Source organism: Schistocerca gregaria, chromosome 2 (assembly GCF_023897955.1).
Source record: "Schistocerca gregaria isolate iqSchGreg1 chromosome 2, iqSchGreg1.2, whole genome shotgun sequence".
Taxonomy (NCBI): Eukaryota; Metazoa; Arthropoda; class Insecta; order Orthoptera; family Acrididae; genus Schistocerca; species Schistocerca gregaria.
In genome coordinates this window covers 300,837,475-300,853,193 of record NC_064921.1, presented here as the reverse complement: position 1 = coordinate 300,853,193, position 15,719 = coordinate 300,837,475, and the positions used below count along the sequence as shown (strand labels likewise).

General features: G+C 37.5%; 1 protein-coding gene across 1 annotated transcript in view; it reads right to left on the bottom strand.

Moving 5' to 3' along the window:
• LOC126336918 (chloride intracellular channel exc-4) overlaps window positions 1-7,482 on the bottom strand; it is a 151,344-nt gene extending 143,862 nt beyond the window's left edge. The window contains exon 1 of the mRNA XM_050001060.1: window positions 6,669-7,482. Coding sequence (XP_049857017.1) covers window positions 6,669-6,737 — 69 coding nt within the window. The 5' untranslated portion in view covers window positions 6,738-7,482. The remainder of the gene's footprint in view (window positions 1-6,668) is intronic.
• Between the last annotated feature and the right edge of the window lie 8,237 nt (window positions 7,483-15,719).

Sequence of the window (15,719 nt, the reverse complement as noted above, 5' to 3'; positions counted from 1 at the left end):
ATACAAAAACGAACTTCCTTCGACTGTTAAGATTTCGTTGAGACTCAGTAAAAAGCTTTCAATCTGACTCCCACAGAGCTTATAACTTTACGACTTGAAACGGTCGATTTCTGAAGCCAGATTCTTCTTTCGAGTGGCTTTAGTACGCAGTTGGAGTTAATTTTAGTGAATATTACGGGGAAAAAATGAGAAAGGAAGAACAGAGTTCACGTTCCGTCGGCGACGAGGCCTGAGACGGAGCAAATGGTGGGATTGTGGAAGGAAGCGACTTTTCCAAGGAATCCCCCCCCCCCCCCCCCCCCGTAGTTACCTTAAAGCTATTTAGAAAATAACACTAAAGACTCAAATTTGGATGGCCCGGCAGAGACCAACCATTCGCTATGGTTTGTCAATCTACTTTGTTGTGAAGTAATAATGCACTATATCCCTTATGGCTTGGAAATCCTAGATTCAGATGTGGGCCACTGATTAAGTGATACGTAATGGATTAGTCCCGCAAATTATCGATCCTTATAGAAAGGAGTTCAAGTGGTCCCACAAGGTAATTACTTTTTGTTTTGAAGGAAAACCGCAGCATTCACCAACCACAAGTGAAAATTTTGCAAGACAAACTACAATGGTTGGACTTAACCTAGAGAAGTAAGTCTATGTGCTGAAGACCAGCTCCGTGAAAGATACAAATGAGTAATTAGTGGATAACGAATCGCGAAGTAATGGTTAACCACTAACCTCAATATTTATGAAACTATTACTAGCCTCAGCTCTATTGGAAGCTGGTGGCTCTGCTTCAACATGCCTGCTTTTCAGAAGGCGAGTGTGACGCCAGCGCACCCAAGGCAAAGGCAGAAAGGCTTGCGCAATCACGAGTGCCTGCCTCCGTGTTGACTAAGAGTAAGCACCACGTTCGGTCACCGCTATTTACAGAAGAAGCGCCTTCGGCCGCGTTTCATCGGTTGCACTCTCCGCAAAACCTCTAACGCGCCGCCAACAGAAACATAGCTATTCAAGGCGAAAAGAAACGTTACTCCCTAGTGGTTGATTGGCCTGATTGGAACCTACAAACATTTAGGATCCATGTGGTGCGACGTAACATACAAAATATAGGCTTGCATATTAAGACACTGCCGTGCATATGGAGTCTTATCGCTGACGCGCAGTTTTTCTAGATCTAATGCTAAGTTTAACGTTTCTGGAGAGACGAAGGGAGGTTACGGACAACACTGCCAGTACACAGTATCTAGTACCTCTCAACAGTACCCAGCACTCAACCAAGAAAGAGGTTAGCTCCTAACTATTGTCTCTTGCGGAAAATGCAATTTTACACTACTTGTTGGCTTTAAATTCCTTACACCTTCAACTACATCAGTTGTTACGCAAACAGACAGCGACTGATTCAACCGATTTGTAACTATTAGGTTGGTGCACGAGTTAGGAGTTTTTGTTTTGTGTATTGGTATTCCAGCAGCTCCGGGTTTATTTATCGATTGTCTTATTTTACTGTTCCTATCATTGTTGACAATCATTTGGAGATAGTGAGTAGAGAGATGGACGCTAGAACACGGGCTGACATGTGGAAAGATCTGTTTGCGATCAACAGAGGTGACAGCAGCTAAAGCAGCCGCGTATGGGGATAATGCCAATGGACACGGAACGGCAAGAAAGCTTTTCTCTTTCTGAGGAGGGCCGTTTTGACAGTGATTCCAAGTTCAGGAAGACTTTCAGGGTTTGATGACCGTTTAAATGTTAATCCGCAATGATCCGTCAGTACTCGAGAATTGGCAAATGTGATAAAATTGAACATTTCACGGGGGTGTAACATTTCCATGCAATGTAGGTGCAAAAATCGGGTGGATGAGTACCGTATGCTGTAAGCCAAAATCATAAAAATCAGCGTGTGGTCACGTGCATCTCTGCTTGCTTGTCAACTAACTCGTAAACACCGGCCATTCATGTCCTGTACGGTTATTGGTGACGAGAAATGGCGTCTTTATGCTAACATAAGAAAGAAAGGAATGGTTGAGGCAAAAAGCAGCTACTCCCCTACGAAGACCTGCGCGCATCCACATAGGATATTATGCATCTGGTGGAACAGCGACAGTGTTGCAGACGCAATCTAAGATCAACGACCAGGAAGACAGCATGACGCGATGCTTCTCCACGATAATTCCATCGCCGCCCCCACCCACTCCATTTTGCTAGAGTGACAAATAGGACACTTATCTTACTCCCCAAAACAATCTTCAAGGAACATCCTTTGGCGAACATGAGTTGTTCGCCTCAAAACTAAGTTATTTCTACAGTCATGGAATCTATAAGTTGCCCCAGCGTTGGCAGGCTGTTGTAAATAGTGAAGGAGAATATATTATTGATGAGTAGTCTCGCACGATCAGGTGGTTTTGCTTTCTCTCGTGAAAAAATCCCAAAGTATTGAAACCCGATAAGCGAGGTGCCCTCTCTAACACCAAATGAGCAAACCATCAGCTAACGGACAAGTGACTTGCCGTACATCCTATCTGATCATAGGTGTGAAACCTTGTGATAGTGGCAGTAATTGATTTCGAAATGGTCTGCGAATTTTAGGTCTGACGGAAATGAGAGTCTGAAGGAGAAGAGTAGCTTCTGCCTTGTGCAAATTTTAACAGCAAGTGAAGAGTATCCACTAAAGGAAAATGCTGGAACTTTTAGCACACTGAAGTGACCTGTTAAAATACAGAAGTTTTTAGGTCTGACAGGAAACCAAACTCAAGACATTTCTACTGTTAGTCCTGCACTGATCCACCGAGCCACACATTTTCAAATGATAATTACGCAAAACCACATCAAATTGTAAATCCAGAGCTATACGACCCGCGTTTCTGGTGTGGTCATTCGTGGTCTAGGTGCCGCGGCGACTTGAGCAAAACGGCGGGCCGGGCGGCACCGCCTTGGGCTATGAGTGCACCGGGTTTACTGGGTCAAGACAGGCGCAGCGTTGCCGGAGCGGCCGGAAGCCGCGCCTCATTGTACATGACGGCACTACACACGCCCTTAGATGCACTGCATTTGAGCTGCAATTGAAGGCGAGGGCAAATGTATATCGCCTGCCACTGGACACTACGCCTGTCCAGAGTCCCTGATCACAAATTCATTAATTTCCTGTTGCCTACCGTTTGTCTTTCCGGCGCGCGCGCACACACATACACTTTGAAACGCTGAACTATCAGGCATCAAACAGAACGAAAGGTTATCTGCAACTTATGAACAAATCAGACTCAGTGCTATGAGTAAGATGAGAAGTATCAGAGTGGGCCAGTTGAAGTTAGGAGAAAAACAGTCACCAGTGACATTTTAATTCTGTCAGACAGTAAAGGACTTTGAAGAGCAACTGAACAGAATGGATCACATCTCTAAAATAAGGTATATGATTAATACCAATAAGAGAAGGGTAATGGGTAAGTCTATTGCTGTTGTGGCAACAAAGTAACATGAGAGAATTAAGATATGAAATGGAAGGTGGAATTAACAAGAAAATATTTTAAAGATATATACCAATTTCAAGTCAACTAAAAGCTTTTGGAGTATACTTGCAAACAAGAAATGTGGTGCCATGAAAGAGTGAAAAATGTGCAGATAAGACAACTAACAGGTGCACACTGAATTGATTTGGGAAGCCAGCCTGAGTGCTGAAAGATTTATTAATTTGGTGAAAGGGGGAAGGGAATGGACAGGTTTGTAACATTTGTACAGGGAGTCCAACATATGACAAGTTCAAGTCAATACATGTTGCAGTAATTACACAGAAATGAAAAGAGTTGTGCTAGGCAGCCTAGTGGAGCACCATAAAAAACCAGTCTCCAGACTGAAGACAATATTTCACCTATGGTAATGATTTCCTGACAAAAGTTGCACAATGTATCAGTCTACATTAAATTGGTGGTCTTTTTACAGATCACAGGACAAAGTATAGTAAAGCACTGCAATGTTCTGACCTAACTTCAGGTTGAGGAAAGCCACGCATTGACTAAGGCCATAGAGCAATTTTATCTGCTATGAAGTTTTTAAATCACATTTCAAGATTATTAACTTAAACAGCAAATAAGTGAAACATATTGAAGCTTACATTTTCACCAACTTACCACAAATGACATGCAGGTATAAAGATTCAAGCTTTCACTCACTGACAAAAAGAAAAGGCACACCTACTCCACAAGAGTAAGTTCCCTCACCGACATATTAAGTTATCACGGAATAAGCTTAAGGAGAATGCCACTGAGTCAAGGTAGGTCTACAAACATACATTTATAGGAATGACATTTCACTCCATTGAGAAGCAAACTAGCTTCTTGAATATTGAAAATGCCACCAAGATAATTTCATTTGAAGACAAGTACAGCAGAAACTTCATTAATGGGGTGATTCATTTGCAACTAGGTCTGCATTCAGACTACAGCCTAATATTGCACTAACAAAGTTACAACAAACTAAGAAGATTGTAATTTCATAACCCCATCACAGAGTCATCCTGGCACTTATGGAGACCAAAGAAAATATAAACCTAGACCAACTGCTCCTACTGAATATTAATAGTGTCTTAACCAGTGAACCATATAAAATGTCAACAAAGCCTACCTAAACAGAGGCAAGATTGTTAGACCTGAGTGACTGCATGTGTCAGCTGATAACAGCAACAACAAAGCCATTTCTGAAACAAGTAATACTATCCACCTTCTATACAGTGCATTCTTACATTCATCTGTAGCCACATTCAAAATATTGTTAAATCAGAGCAGAATGAAAAATCCTGTGTGAAACTATCACTTCCCAATCCACACCGTGACTAGCACTGCACTAACTTGTACTTTGTTACAAATGTGAAACTGTTTCTCTATAGTAAACTGATTTCAGCAAAGAAGTGCTAACCAGTGACTTAGAAAAACAACTTATGCAACAAATGTCTACCGCTGAATACTTCAACTTCAAACCCAAAATTGCCAGAGTAAAAATACACATACTCCACACTGAAAGGACAGTGACAATGCCAAAAGAATAGTTGTATCCACTGATGGGGCAAATTTTAGTTTAGTAATATCACAACCAGCTTATCATAAGCATAATTTTTCTATAACCCCGTAAATGAGGCAATTCCAGTATATCAAACTTTAGAGTGTGCATCATTTATGCCAAGTGTTAATGCTGTCAAAAAACTTAGTCCTCTCCCTCTTTCACTGATGGCCCAAAGTTTTCTGCATTGACAAGCATATCCAAAACACCAAAAAATGTTTTCATACACCAACAGGACTATCAGCTCAGTTGAACTTTTAAACATTTAATTTTTTCTGGAGTAACTGTACTAAAAAGTGCACCATTTAATTTTGAGTCACAAAATTAAAAACCATGTAGCTAAACACGAATAACTCGTCAGATATAGTGAGCTGAAACTGGCTGTTCCAGAAGTAACTTGTGCAATGCAACCAGAAAAGGCAATATGCCTAACCTCAAAACATTTGTCCCAGTTCCACACTGGTCACAGAGTGAATGTTCTGCTTCTATATCTAGTTGGTCAGAAAAATGACAAACTGCATGTGCTGTAGCATTGACAAAATTATCTTCATGTTCCACATAACACCAACCTACCCTACTGTACAAAGGAAGTGTGCAAAATACAAGTTCTTATTTCAAGTCAACATAGCACTACTTCCAGCCTGCAAAATTAAACAACAGCCAGTTATTTCAGTTGCTAATTTTGAAGTGAAAGCATTCGCCTGAGTTAATATCCTAGAAAAAAAAACAATACTTTTTCAAAAGAGCAATTACAGGTATTTAAAAAGCCACATTAGAAATTCATCTGACAGAGCGGAGGGAATTTTCTGAAAAAAGGGGGGGGTCTTAATACATTAAAACAAAGGACCTACACATTTAGTGGTTCATGGCAAAGAATTAAATACAATGAAAATAAAAGCAGGCAACGATATCAATCCAACCGATGTTAACCTGCGCAGTGACTAAAAATCTTCGGTTACTATTACTGAACTATGTTACATATCAGCAGTGGCAGAAAACGCAACGATAGTTCATACGTAGGCCGAACACGTTCCCCGTTAACAAATAGTATTTCAACCAGATAACGATAATTTAACTCCGGTTCTGACCAGTTTGCGAGGCATCTTACTAAATAACCAGGAAAACCGATACCGGACACAGGTTTTCGTCATCTGTGTCGTTTCCTCAATATTTCGTCACAAGCTTTCATTGAATGTTTAAGAGTCGCCTTATTTTTTTTTTTTTAAGAAATAAATCGAGTGTCAACATTTGAAATGAGTTTTACATCACGGTTAATATGCGGCCTACTAACGTGAAATTCTCAACGAGCAACAAAAAAAGCTGATTACAGTATGCGCGAACAAAGAACGACTCTTAGCATTTGCGTATGAAGTACTACAAAATACGCTACTACTGAACAAACACGAAAAACGTGAGGAAGTAATGTACAGTGAATTGAAGACTACATCCTGATTAGATTTTTATATATGTTCACTCACGCTTAACAGGAAAGCTGCATTGAAGACGTCTTATTCCGCACATTCAGTATGGAAATTTCAATATTTCAAATTCTCTATCAGCCATTTTCATCTCTGGCAGTTATGAACTACATGACATAATTTCAACTGAAGCTTAAGTTAAAGTATTACCTTGATGATCAGTTCAATCTCCGGTACATTCCCGTTCTCTGGAGCCCCGTTGGTATATTCATCAGCCATCGTAGCAACCCGTGAATGACACTTTTAAGATGACACCTACTCCTCACAACACGACTAAACTCACTTTGCCGCAATGTGTCAAAGACGTTAACTTCCCACGAGTCCAAAGATCAGCACGCACTCGCCATATCCTTAAAGATACTCCACCTCCCGCGTGAGAGAAACCAACGGTAAAGATAAACTTATATCAACTTTCTGCTAGTGGATCTAATATTTTAAAGCCCTTTCACACACAACCATCTGTCTGCATCAACTTTCTGCTAGTGGATCTAATATTTTAAAGCCCTTTCACACACAACCATCTGTCTGCACAAATGCCCATACACATCACATCTCCACAGACGGAAGATATGTGGAAGTATGAGATGTGCACAAAAGTGGAAGTTGGAGTGTATAGTTTGAGCAAAATTGCTCAAATCTGAGGGCTGCAGTTACCTCTGCACAGATAAATCGTGGCGTGTGATCACACAATCGCAACAAATCTGCCGACCGAAGCATCTTGGAGTCAGCTGTTTGATCTGTCTATTGTTTATCGTATATGCGTGCACAGTGAATTGTAAAATGACACATACTCGTCAGTGCTGTAGAGTGTTCATTGCTGAACACATTGAAATATATCACAGTCAGATATGTCTGTGGAAAATTAAGATAAAGACATACAATGATCGAGAAAAGAGGGTAGTTGAGTAAACTTCTTTAACAGAGAAATTACGAGTGGTTGATCACTGAGAAACAGGGAAATGGTAATAAAACAAAGAAACTCGAGCCGACTATTTAGCACATAGAGTTACGCAAAGTGACAAAATCTGTTCGATCTGGCTCCTGACATGACGAAATTTATAAGCCAGTTCCTGGGATTTTGTCGTCCTCTACTTCCTGAGCGATCCCAATAAAGATGTATCATATGAAATACAGTTTAAGGTTATCTTGTAGATAACAGTAATTACTATCTTCCTTTTGCAGTTCTATTCACTGATCTTTAAGACAAAAAGCATACAAGTAACGACTGAGGGAAATAACTGCAAATATTAACATAGAGCTTTATTCAATTCCTCTTTTAGATGCTACTAGCAAAAATAATTTGGACATACTCAGGTGGCACTGGCATGTGGTTAACTTTAACGAAAGTCTGAGTTCTGCTTATTTTGCACTTAGATAGCTCTCTCAAGATATTGACTTGCAAGAAGGATTCCTACCATATTTTCATTCAGTAGGCCCTACAGTCCTTTGTCATGATCTTAGGGTGACAGTATGGCAAAACAAGTGGGTCCCTATTTATTATACATAAAAGTGCAATCACAACGTTGTTTTAAATTGATAATGAATTAGCTTACAGCAGTGTCTTCAGGACCATAGGGAAACTTACATTTGTTGTACTTCATAAAACACTATGTGTTTCATAACAAGAGTGAATTATAGTTGAACTGTAGAGTTCAGTACCACAATACTAGAAGAAAAGACTTTCCAGGTTGACTATGAATCTCTGTCTAGATTTCAAAATGGAGTTTTATGTTCTGGTAAAAAGTCTTGAACAGCGAACTGAAAATCACGACTCAGAAGCCAACTGAACTATAGCTTATTGCCCACATCTACGCTTTCTAAGAATATGTTAAGTTTGAAACACCTCTAAAACTGTAAAAAATATTATCTGTAAATTGTCAGAACAAGTATCTTACATAATTGAACTACTTTACTTGCCCTCATGTAATCTCCATCCAGGTAAGTAATAAATAGCGTCACATGTGTTGTGTATGATTTCATTTAATGCTTGTTTCGAGATTGCAGCAGAGAATTCTACCTCCTTATAGCTCTTCCTCTTGCCAGGAATTTTGTCAGCGTCAGCCACTACTACGGAATAATTCATATCCTCTAAAAAGTACTTTTCCATATTATATGAGAGATTGTTGTGGCCTTCAGTCCAGAGACTGGTTTGATGCAGATCTCCATGCTACTCTATCCTGTGCAAGGTTCTTCATCTCCCAGTACCTACTGTAACCTATATCCTTCTGAATTTGTTTAGTGCATTCATCTCTTGGTCTCCCTCTACGATTTTTACCATCCAAGTTGCCCTCCAAAACTAAATTTGTCATCCCTTGATACCTCAGAATACGCCCTACCAACTGGTCCCTTCCTCTAGTCAAATTGTGCCACAAACTCCTCTTCTCTCCAATTCTACTCAATACCTCCTCATTAGTTATGTGATCTACCCATCTTCTGCAACACCACATTTCATCGTTTATTTTCCTCCCCAAATAGTAAAACTCCTTTACTACTTAAGTGTCTCATTTCCTAATCTAATTCCTTCAGCATCACCCCATTTAATTCGACTACATTCTATTATTCTCGTTTTGCTTTTGTTGATTTTCACCTTATATCCTCCTTTCAAGACACTGTCCATTCCGTTCAACTGCTCTTCCAAGTCCTTTGCTGTCTCTGACAGAATTACAATGTCATCGGCGAACCTCAAAGTTTTTATTTTTTCTCCATGGATTTTAATACCTACTCCAAATTTTTCTTTTGTTTCCTTTACTGCTTGTTCAATATACAGATTGAATAACATTGGGGACAGGCTACAACTCTGTCTCATTCCCTTCCCAACCACTGCTTCCCTTTCATGTCCCTTGACTCTTATAACTGCTGTTTGGTTTCTGTACAAAAAGTATATAGCCTTTTGCTCCCTGTATTTTACCCCTGCCACCTTCCGATTTTGAAAGAGACTGTTCCAGTCAACATTGTCAAAAGCTTTCTCTGAGTCTACAAATGCTAGAAACGTAGGTTCCCTTTCCTTCTTGTAACACTAACCAAAACGGCCTTGCTGTGCTGTTACTGCGAATAGCTGAAAGCAAGACGAAATTAAAGCCATAATTTTTCCCGAGGGCATGCAGCTTTACTATATGGTTACTGTATATGAGAAATTATATGCATCAAAAGACAAATAAATATTTACAAACCTATCTTCAAATAATTACACCAGTCATCAAGTTTGCCTTGCAAATCATGAAATATATTTATGTGAAAAAATTGCCTTCGCTTAAGTTGTCAATGTCTAGAATATGTTAATCGCTCTTTCTGTTTCTTGTACGTTTTTCATTATGTGACAGAAGTTGCGAACACAGACTATAACAGAACATTCTCTGTTAATAATTTATAAATAAATGAAATAAGCTTTATGTTGTGGCAGCCTTGTTGACTGCTGCTGAAATTTCTTTTCTAGACTGACAAATGTCAGGCGAGTAGTAGATTGGAACTTGTGTAGTGTGAATACATCACATTTGCACTCATTTATTCCATGCACAGACATTTACATGGATATCTGCATAGAAAGATATTTGCGTTTGGAAGGGGCTTCAGTTTCCACTGACCATCATGTCAGGGTGATTTCAAAGTTTATTTATTTTTTTGTTTATTCAAAGGATTTGGATGTACATATATGGGTCAGATCAAAGTACATATTTGCAATGTAAGTTTATCGAGAGTAACGATCACATACACTAATTAATTAAAAAGGTATATAATTTTTAAATACAGTAGCGTCAGACATAATTATACAGTTTGTGTATTCTTTGCATTCCACCTACACTGATTTTACATAAGAATGCATCTCTAATTTATTACATATCTATCTATGCATATTTCAATTCCATTACAGAGTATGCTTATTTCGTTTTTGCGATTAGTATGTATTCATTGACTGTACAGAAAGAACTTTCTATAGGCAATAGTTTTATTGTTTGCTCTTCTCTTTCAAGCTAATTTTGTAAATATGAGATGGTAAACAATTATATGGTTTTATTGCCACTTATTTCTAGTTTAGCTGTATTGTGTTGTGAAAATCTTAAGTACATAGAGCTTCTGGTCACATTATAATGTATTTCTTCATTTTTATTGAACTTGTTTTCATGTTTCCACACCAGCTGTACTATTGTAAATACATATATATTGTAATAATTTAAAATTTTAAGTTGTTTGAATAGTGGACTACAGCCATTTCTTCTTCTTGCATTACCATTATTCTGATGGTTGCTTTTTGCAGTTTGAGTTTTTTTTAACTCAAGTGACTATATTTCTATTCCATACTGCACAAAGCCATTAAAATATGAGAAATATACCATTTGCACAGCACCTTCTGTTACTAATGGTTTAATGTCTTTGAGAATAAATATACCTGGACTGAGTTTGCTTGTTACAGTAACAATGAGGTCTTTCCAGTTGCCATTGGAGAGCCCTACGAATTTTTTGACTTGAACTGCATTCATATCCAGTTCTTGCAGTTGTGTAATTACTCTATACTGCTTATATTATCATTCCTAAATAGTATTGCTTTAGTTTTCTTTTGATTCAGAATCAGCCAATTGGTTTAGAGGCCCTAAGGATCAACTTGCTTTTTGTTATGATGTCATATAAATTTGCGCCAATGATTATGCCAGTTCTACCATCTGTAAAAACAATAATTTTGTTTTCAGCGTCAATAGGTAAGTCATTCACATTTCAAAAACAACAGTGGTCCTAATATGGTGCCTTGTGGTACACCATGACTTATTTGTTGAAATTCTGATAAAAATTTCTTTTGTTCAAATTTTATTTCTGCTACTTGTTTCCTATTTTGCAGGTATAATGTAATGATATTAAAGCTGTACCTCTAATTCCTTAGTGATCAAGTTTCCTTACTAAACTATTATGGCCAACCAGGTCAAAAGCTTTCGATAAAACACAGAATAAATCAAGATCCTCTTAGCTTTGATTTAATTCCTCTGAGGTTATATTTAAACCTTCAAATGATGCTGAAACTGTTGTTTTTTCTTTCTGGAATCAAAACTGTCTACCATTTACGATGCCTTTGTTTTAAAATTTGTTGTAAATCTAGTGTATATTATTTCTTCAATAACTTTTGTGAAAATGGGCAGTAGGCTAATTGTTCTGTAGTTCTCAGAGTGCAGTGGATCTCCATTTTTTCATTGTGGTAAAACTTTAGCTATTTTTATTCTACCTGGAATCTACCTTCTGTTAGACATGAATTAACTAAGTGCTAGAGCAGTTTGGCCACTTCATATGTCATTATCCTTAAAATTTTATTTGAAAGCCCATCCAAGTCAGTGGAGGTTTTATTAACGAATTTCTTTATCGTTGCTATGTTTTAGGAAACAAATAATAAGAGTTAATGGTGGAATCTTCCTTATTTGTAAGCAGCTGTAGAACTTGCTGAAGATCATTTTTGTCATTTTGTGTAGGCCCTTGTCATATGCTGCTAAAATATTAATTGTAAGTGCTACTAGCAGCAAAGGGATATTCTATTTTTCTATTGTCTAATATCAACTTTGGGCGCTTTCTGTTATGGTCTGACAGTTTTCCTGTTTGTTTGTTAATTAGCTTCCATGCATCCTGGGTGTTCAATAATTGAGCAGTCATGTTTCTTACAAAAAATTATTGCACCTTTAAGCATCTTATTGTAAATACTTTTGTAAGGTTTGTTATAGTCATCAAAATGATCTAATGTGTGCTTATTTTTGCTAACTGTATAAAGCTGTTTTATTTTTACAGTATACAAGTAAACCCTTCATCAGTCATGGCGCGTGCCCTCCCTTTTTCTTTCACTGTCCTTGTTTTACTCCATTGAATTTGGAATGCTTTTCTACATAATATTTGTCAATTTTACCAATGTGCAACTGCTTTCATTACTGATCTGTTTTCCACAAAAGTGTGACATTAATTTGAAGTTTTCTAGATTTATATATTTAATTTCATTTTCAACGACTCAGTGATCTGTTACACATAGATCTGTGAATCTTAATTCGGTGTCAGTGTTATTTATGGCTGCCTATGCGTTCAAAAGTTCATTTTATATGGACTACATATTTCGACATATTATTACAAGCACATCTGGCGAGGCTTTTATTTCCTTTGTATTTATTTTAGTGTTGTTTTCCTATGGTTTGAGACTAAAAAAATCGATAAAATGGGATGGCACTAATTCTTTCTCTTTCTAAGCTGATGACCATTCGAAGGAACCTTTTTTTCCTCTGAAGGTGACGTTAAGCCTGTAGTTTTCGCTTTTCCTGTGGTCTAAGAAAAGCAGTTCAAGAATGCAGGAGGTACTGTTTCCCTTTCCCCTATTGAACTTCTTCTTCAAATTCTTCTTTGAGTGGCTTCCCTATTTGTTCAGTTGCTTCTCTTGAATTCTTCTTGATTTGAGATGAATTAATTGCCTTCCTTAAGCGCTATTTTGCTGCAGCAGGTTTCGATTTTTGTTTGTTTACGACATTTCTGCTACAGAGATTGCACAGTTCACCTTATTTTTCTGAACTATATTTTGGGTAAATGTTTGGTTTCCAGAGATATGTTTGCTGATCTTTAAGAATTTTTCTCTGTTATGTAGATCAGCTCTATTTTCTGTCTATTACAAAACCCTATTTTTCTGTCATACATCAGATGTGGCCCTTGCTTTTTATAATCGCTTCTGATTAGAAGTGATAAGGCTAAGATGGGTGAGGGTGAAGACAGGTGGGAAGTGGTAGCAAGGAAGAGGGGCCACAGAAATAGTATTATAGTATCATCATTGGCACAAAAAATAGATTTGCCTTGCTACCTCATCAACTAAGGAAGAGGCTCAAGTGGATGTAAGTGTAATCAACACTCAACAGAATTTTAGTAGGAAACAGTTTAAAAAGGTAGAAAGTAGGAGAAAAGTTTTATTGTCAGGTAGTATCCATGTGAGAGGTGTGGGCCAGATCCTGCAGGAAAAATAAGGTGACAGGAACCAGGTCACGAGTATTTTCAAGCCCAGCGCATGTCTTAGCTAAGTGTGTAGGATGATTGTGCATGGGTTTTACAAAGCAGAATCATGTGGTAGTGGGTGGAGTGGGAAACAGTATTTATAGGTATCAGTGCTACAATATTGAGTGTGACCTGCTAAAAATAGCTTCTGCCACAAAACATTCAAATGTTGGCTTGGATCCTGCTTTCATGTGGTATGATCAGCCATAATTGAACAGCTCTGGAGCTAGATCAGCTGCTTCAGGTGGCTACTTTGTCAGGCACACGTTTGGTTCCTGTAGATGGTATTGATAGGTGGGACTTCACAAGACATGACTTGGTTCTTAATAGGAAAGGGACAGGTGAGTTGGCTAGGATGATAGCAAAAGCTTTAAAGGGGGGCACTGAACCTCTTAGGAGTACTTCTTTTTTAGGCTAAGATCAGTGACCAATCATCCAGCATTGATTGAAATTAAGCTTAATGAGAAGCCCAGAAATAGAGACACTAGAGATGTTAAAATCGCACAGTATATAAACAGTACAGTGAAAAGTAATGTTAGCACACCACAAGATTCTCATAAAAGCCCATTGAAAAATAATGTTAGCATATTGCATCAGAATATCTTGGAATTAAAAAAAAACAAAGTAGATGAACTTCTTTTTTGTTTACAAGATTCAGAAACTGAGAGCGGAACAGATCTACTATTGCTGTCTGAACATCATATAGTCACAGGTATGGAAAAGGTAAATGTAGGTAGATATAAAATTTCAGCACACAAAAGTAGAGACACTATGGAGAGATGAGGAGTTGCCATATATGCTAAAATATGACATAGTGCAAGATATTTGGAAACTAAAAAATGTTGTGTAGAGCAACATATAGAGGCATGTGCATGTGGGCTTAAACTAAATTATAGTACTTTTACAATTATGGCCATTTATAGGTCCCCATTGCGAAATTTTCAATTATTTTTAAAAAAACTTGCATACTTTGTTGTCGTATCTGCCAGATAGAGGGAAGCAAATTATTATTTGTGGGGATTACAATGTAGTCTCTAAAATAGTGCATTGAATAAACGATTTAACAAATCAAAAATTTAGGGTAAGCTTGCAAGAGTTATACTAGGATGAGGTGTACAGGGAACTTGACGCTCATTTGAAATTTAATTTGTTTCATGAAACCTTTGTGAGTATATTTGAAAACAGTTTCCCTAAGAAAACAGTAAAATATAATTTTAAGAAACCATGTAAAAAGCCATGGATTACTAAAGGGATAAAAATACCTTGCAAGTGGAAAAGAGAAATGTATCATATAGTTAATAGGAGTAATGATCCCAAGACAGTGAAACATTATAAAAACTACTTCACTGTATTAAGAAAAGTTATTAAAAAGTCCAGAAGTACAATATGTGCATTACATTTAAGATTAGCACATCTGATAATAAAAGTAAAACAGTTTGGAATATTGTTAAAAAGGAAACAGGGCAACTGAGAGCACAGGGAGACTCTATTTCAATCAGACCCAATGATAAGTTTGTTGACAGGAATTCATAAGTAGAAAATATATTTAATAAGCGTTTTTAAGTGTTGTATAGAAAATACGCTCCACCTATTCACTAGGAAATGCTAGGTAGTATATGGAAGAGGCAATACCTATGGAGTTTAATAAAACTGAAAGTCAACCCACCATTCCAACTGAAATTAGGAAAATAATAAATTTTCCCAAAAGTAAAAGCTCACATGGAATTGACAGCATTTCCAACAGAGTACTAAAAGTTTGTTATCAACAAATAAGTAGGATTCTCAGCCACATATGTAGTAGCTCACTGAAACAGGGTATTTTTCCAGACTGAAATACTCTATTCTTAAATCTATTGTTAAACCATTGAATAAAAAGGGGATAGTTTTGATGCTAACAACTACCACCCAGTCTCACTTCTGACAGCTCTATCCAAAATTCAATACTAGTATTACATACTTGTAAAACTGAACTACTAACAAAATGTCAGTTTGGTTTTCAGAAAGACTTTTGAAGAGAAAATGCTATACATGCTTTCACTGATCAAATATTGAATACACTGAATAACCAAACACCACCGATTGGGATATTTAGTGATCTCTCAAAGGGTTTTGAATGTGTTAATCATGAAATTCTTCTAGATACACTTAAGCATTGTGGTGTGAGTTGGAGAGTACACAAATTGTTTGAATCATACTTAAATGAAAGAATGC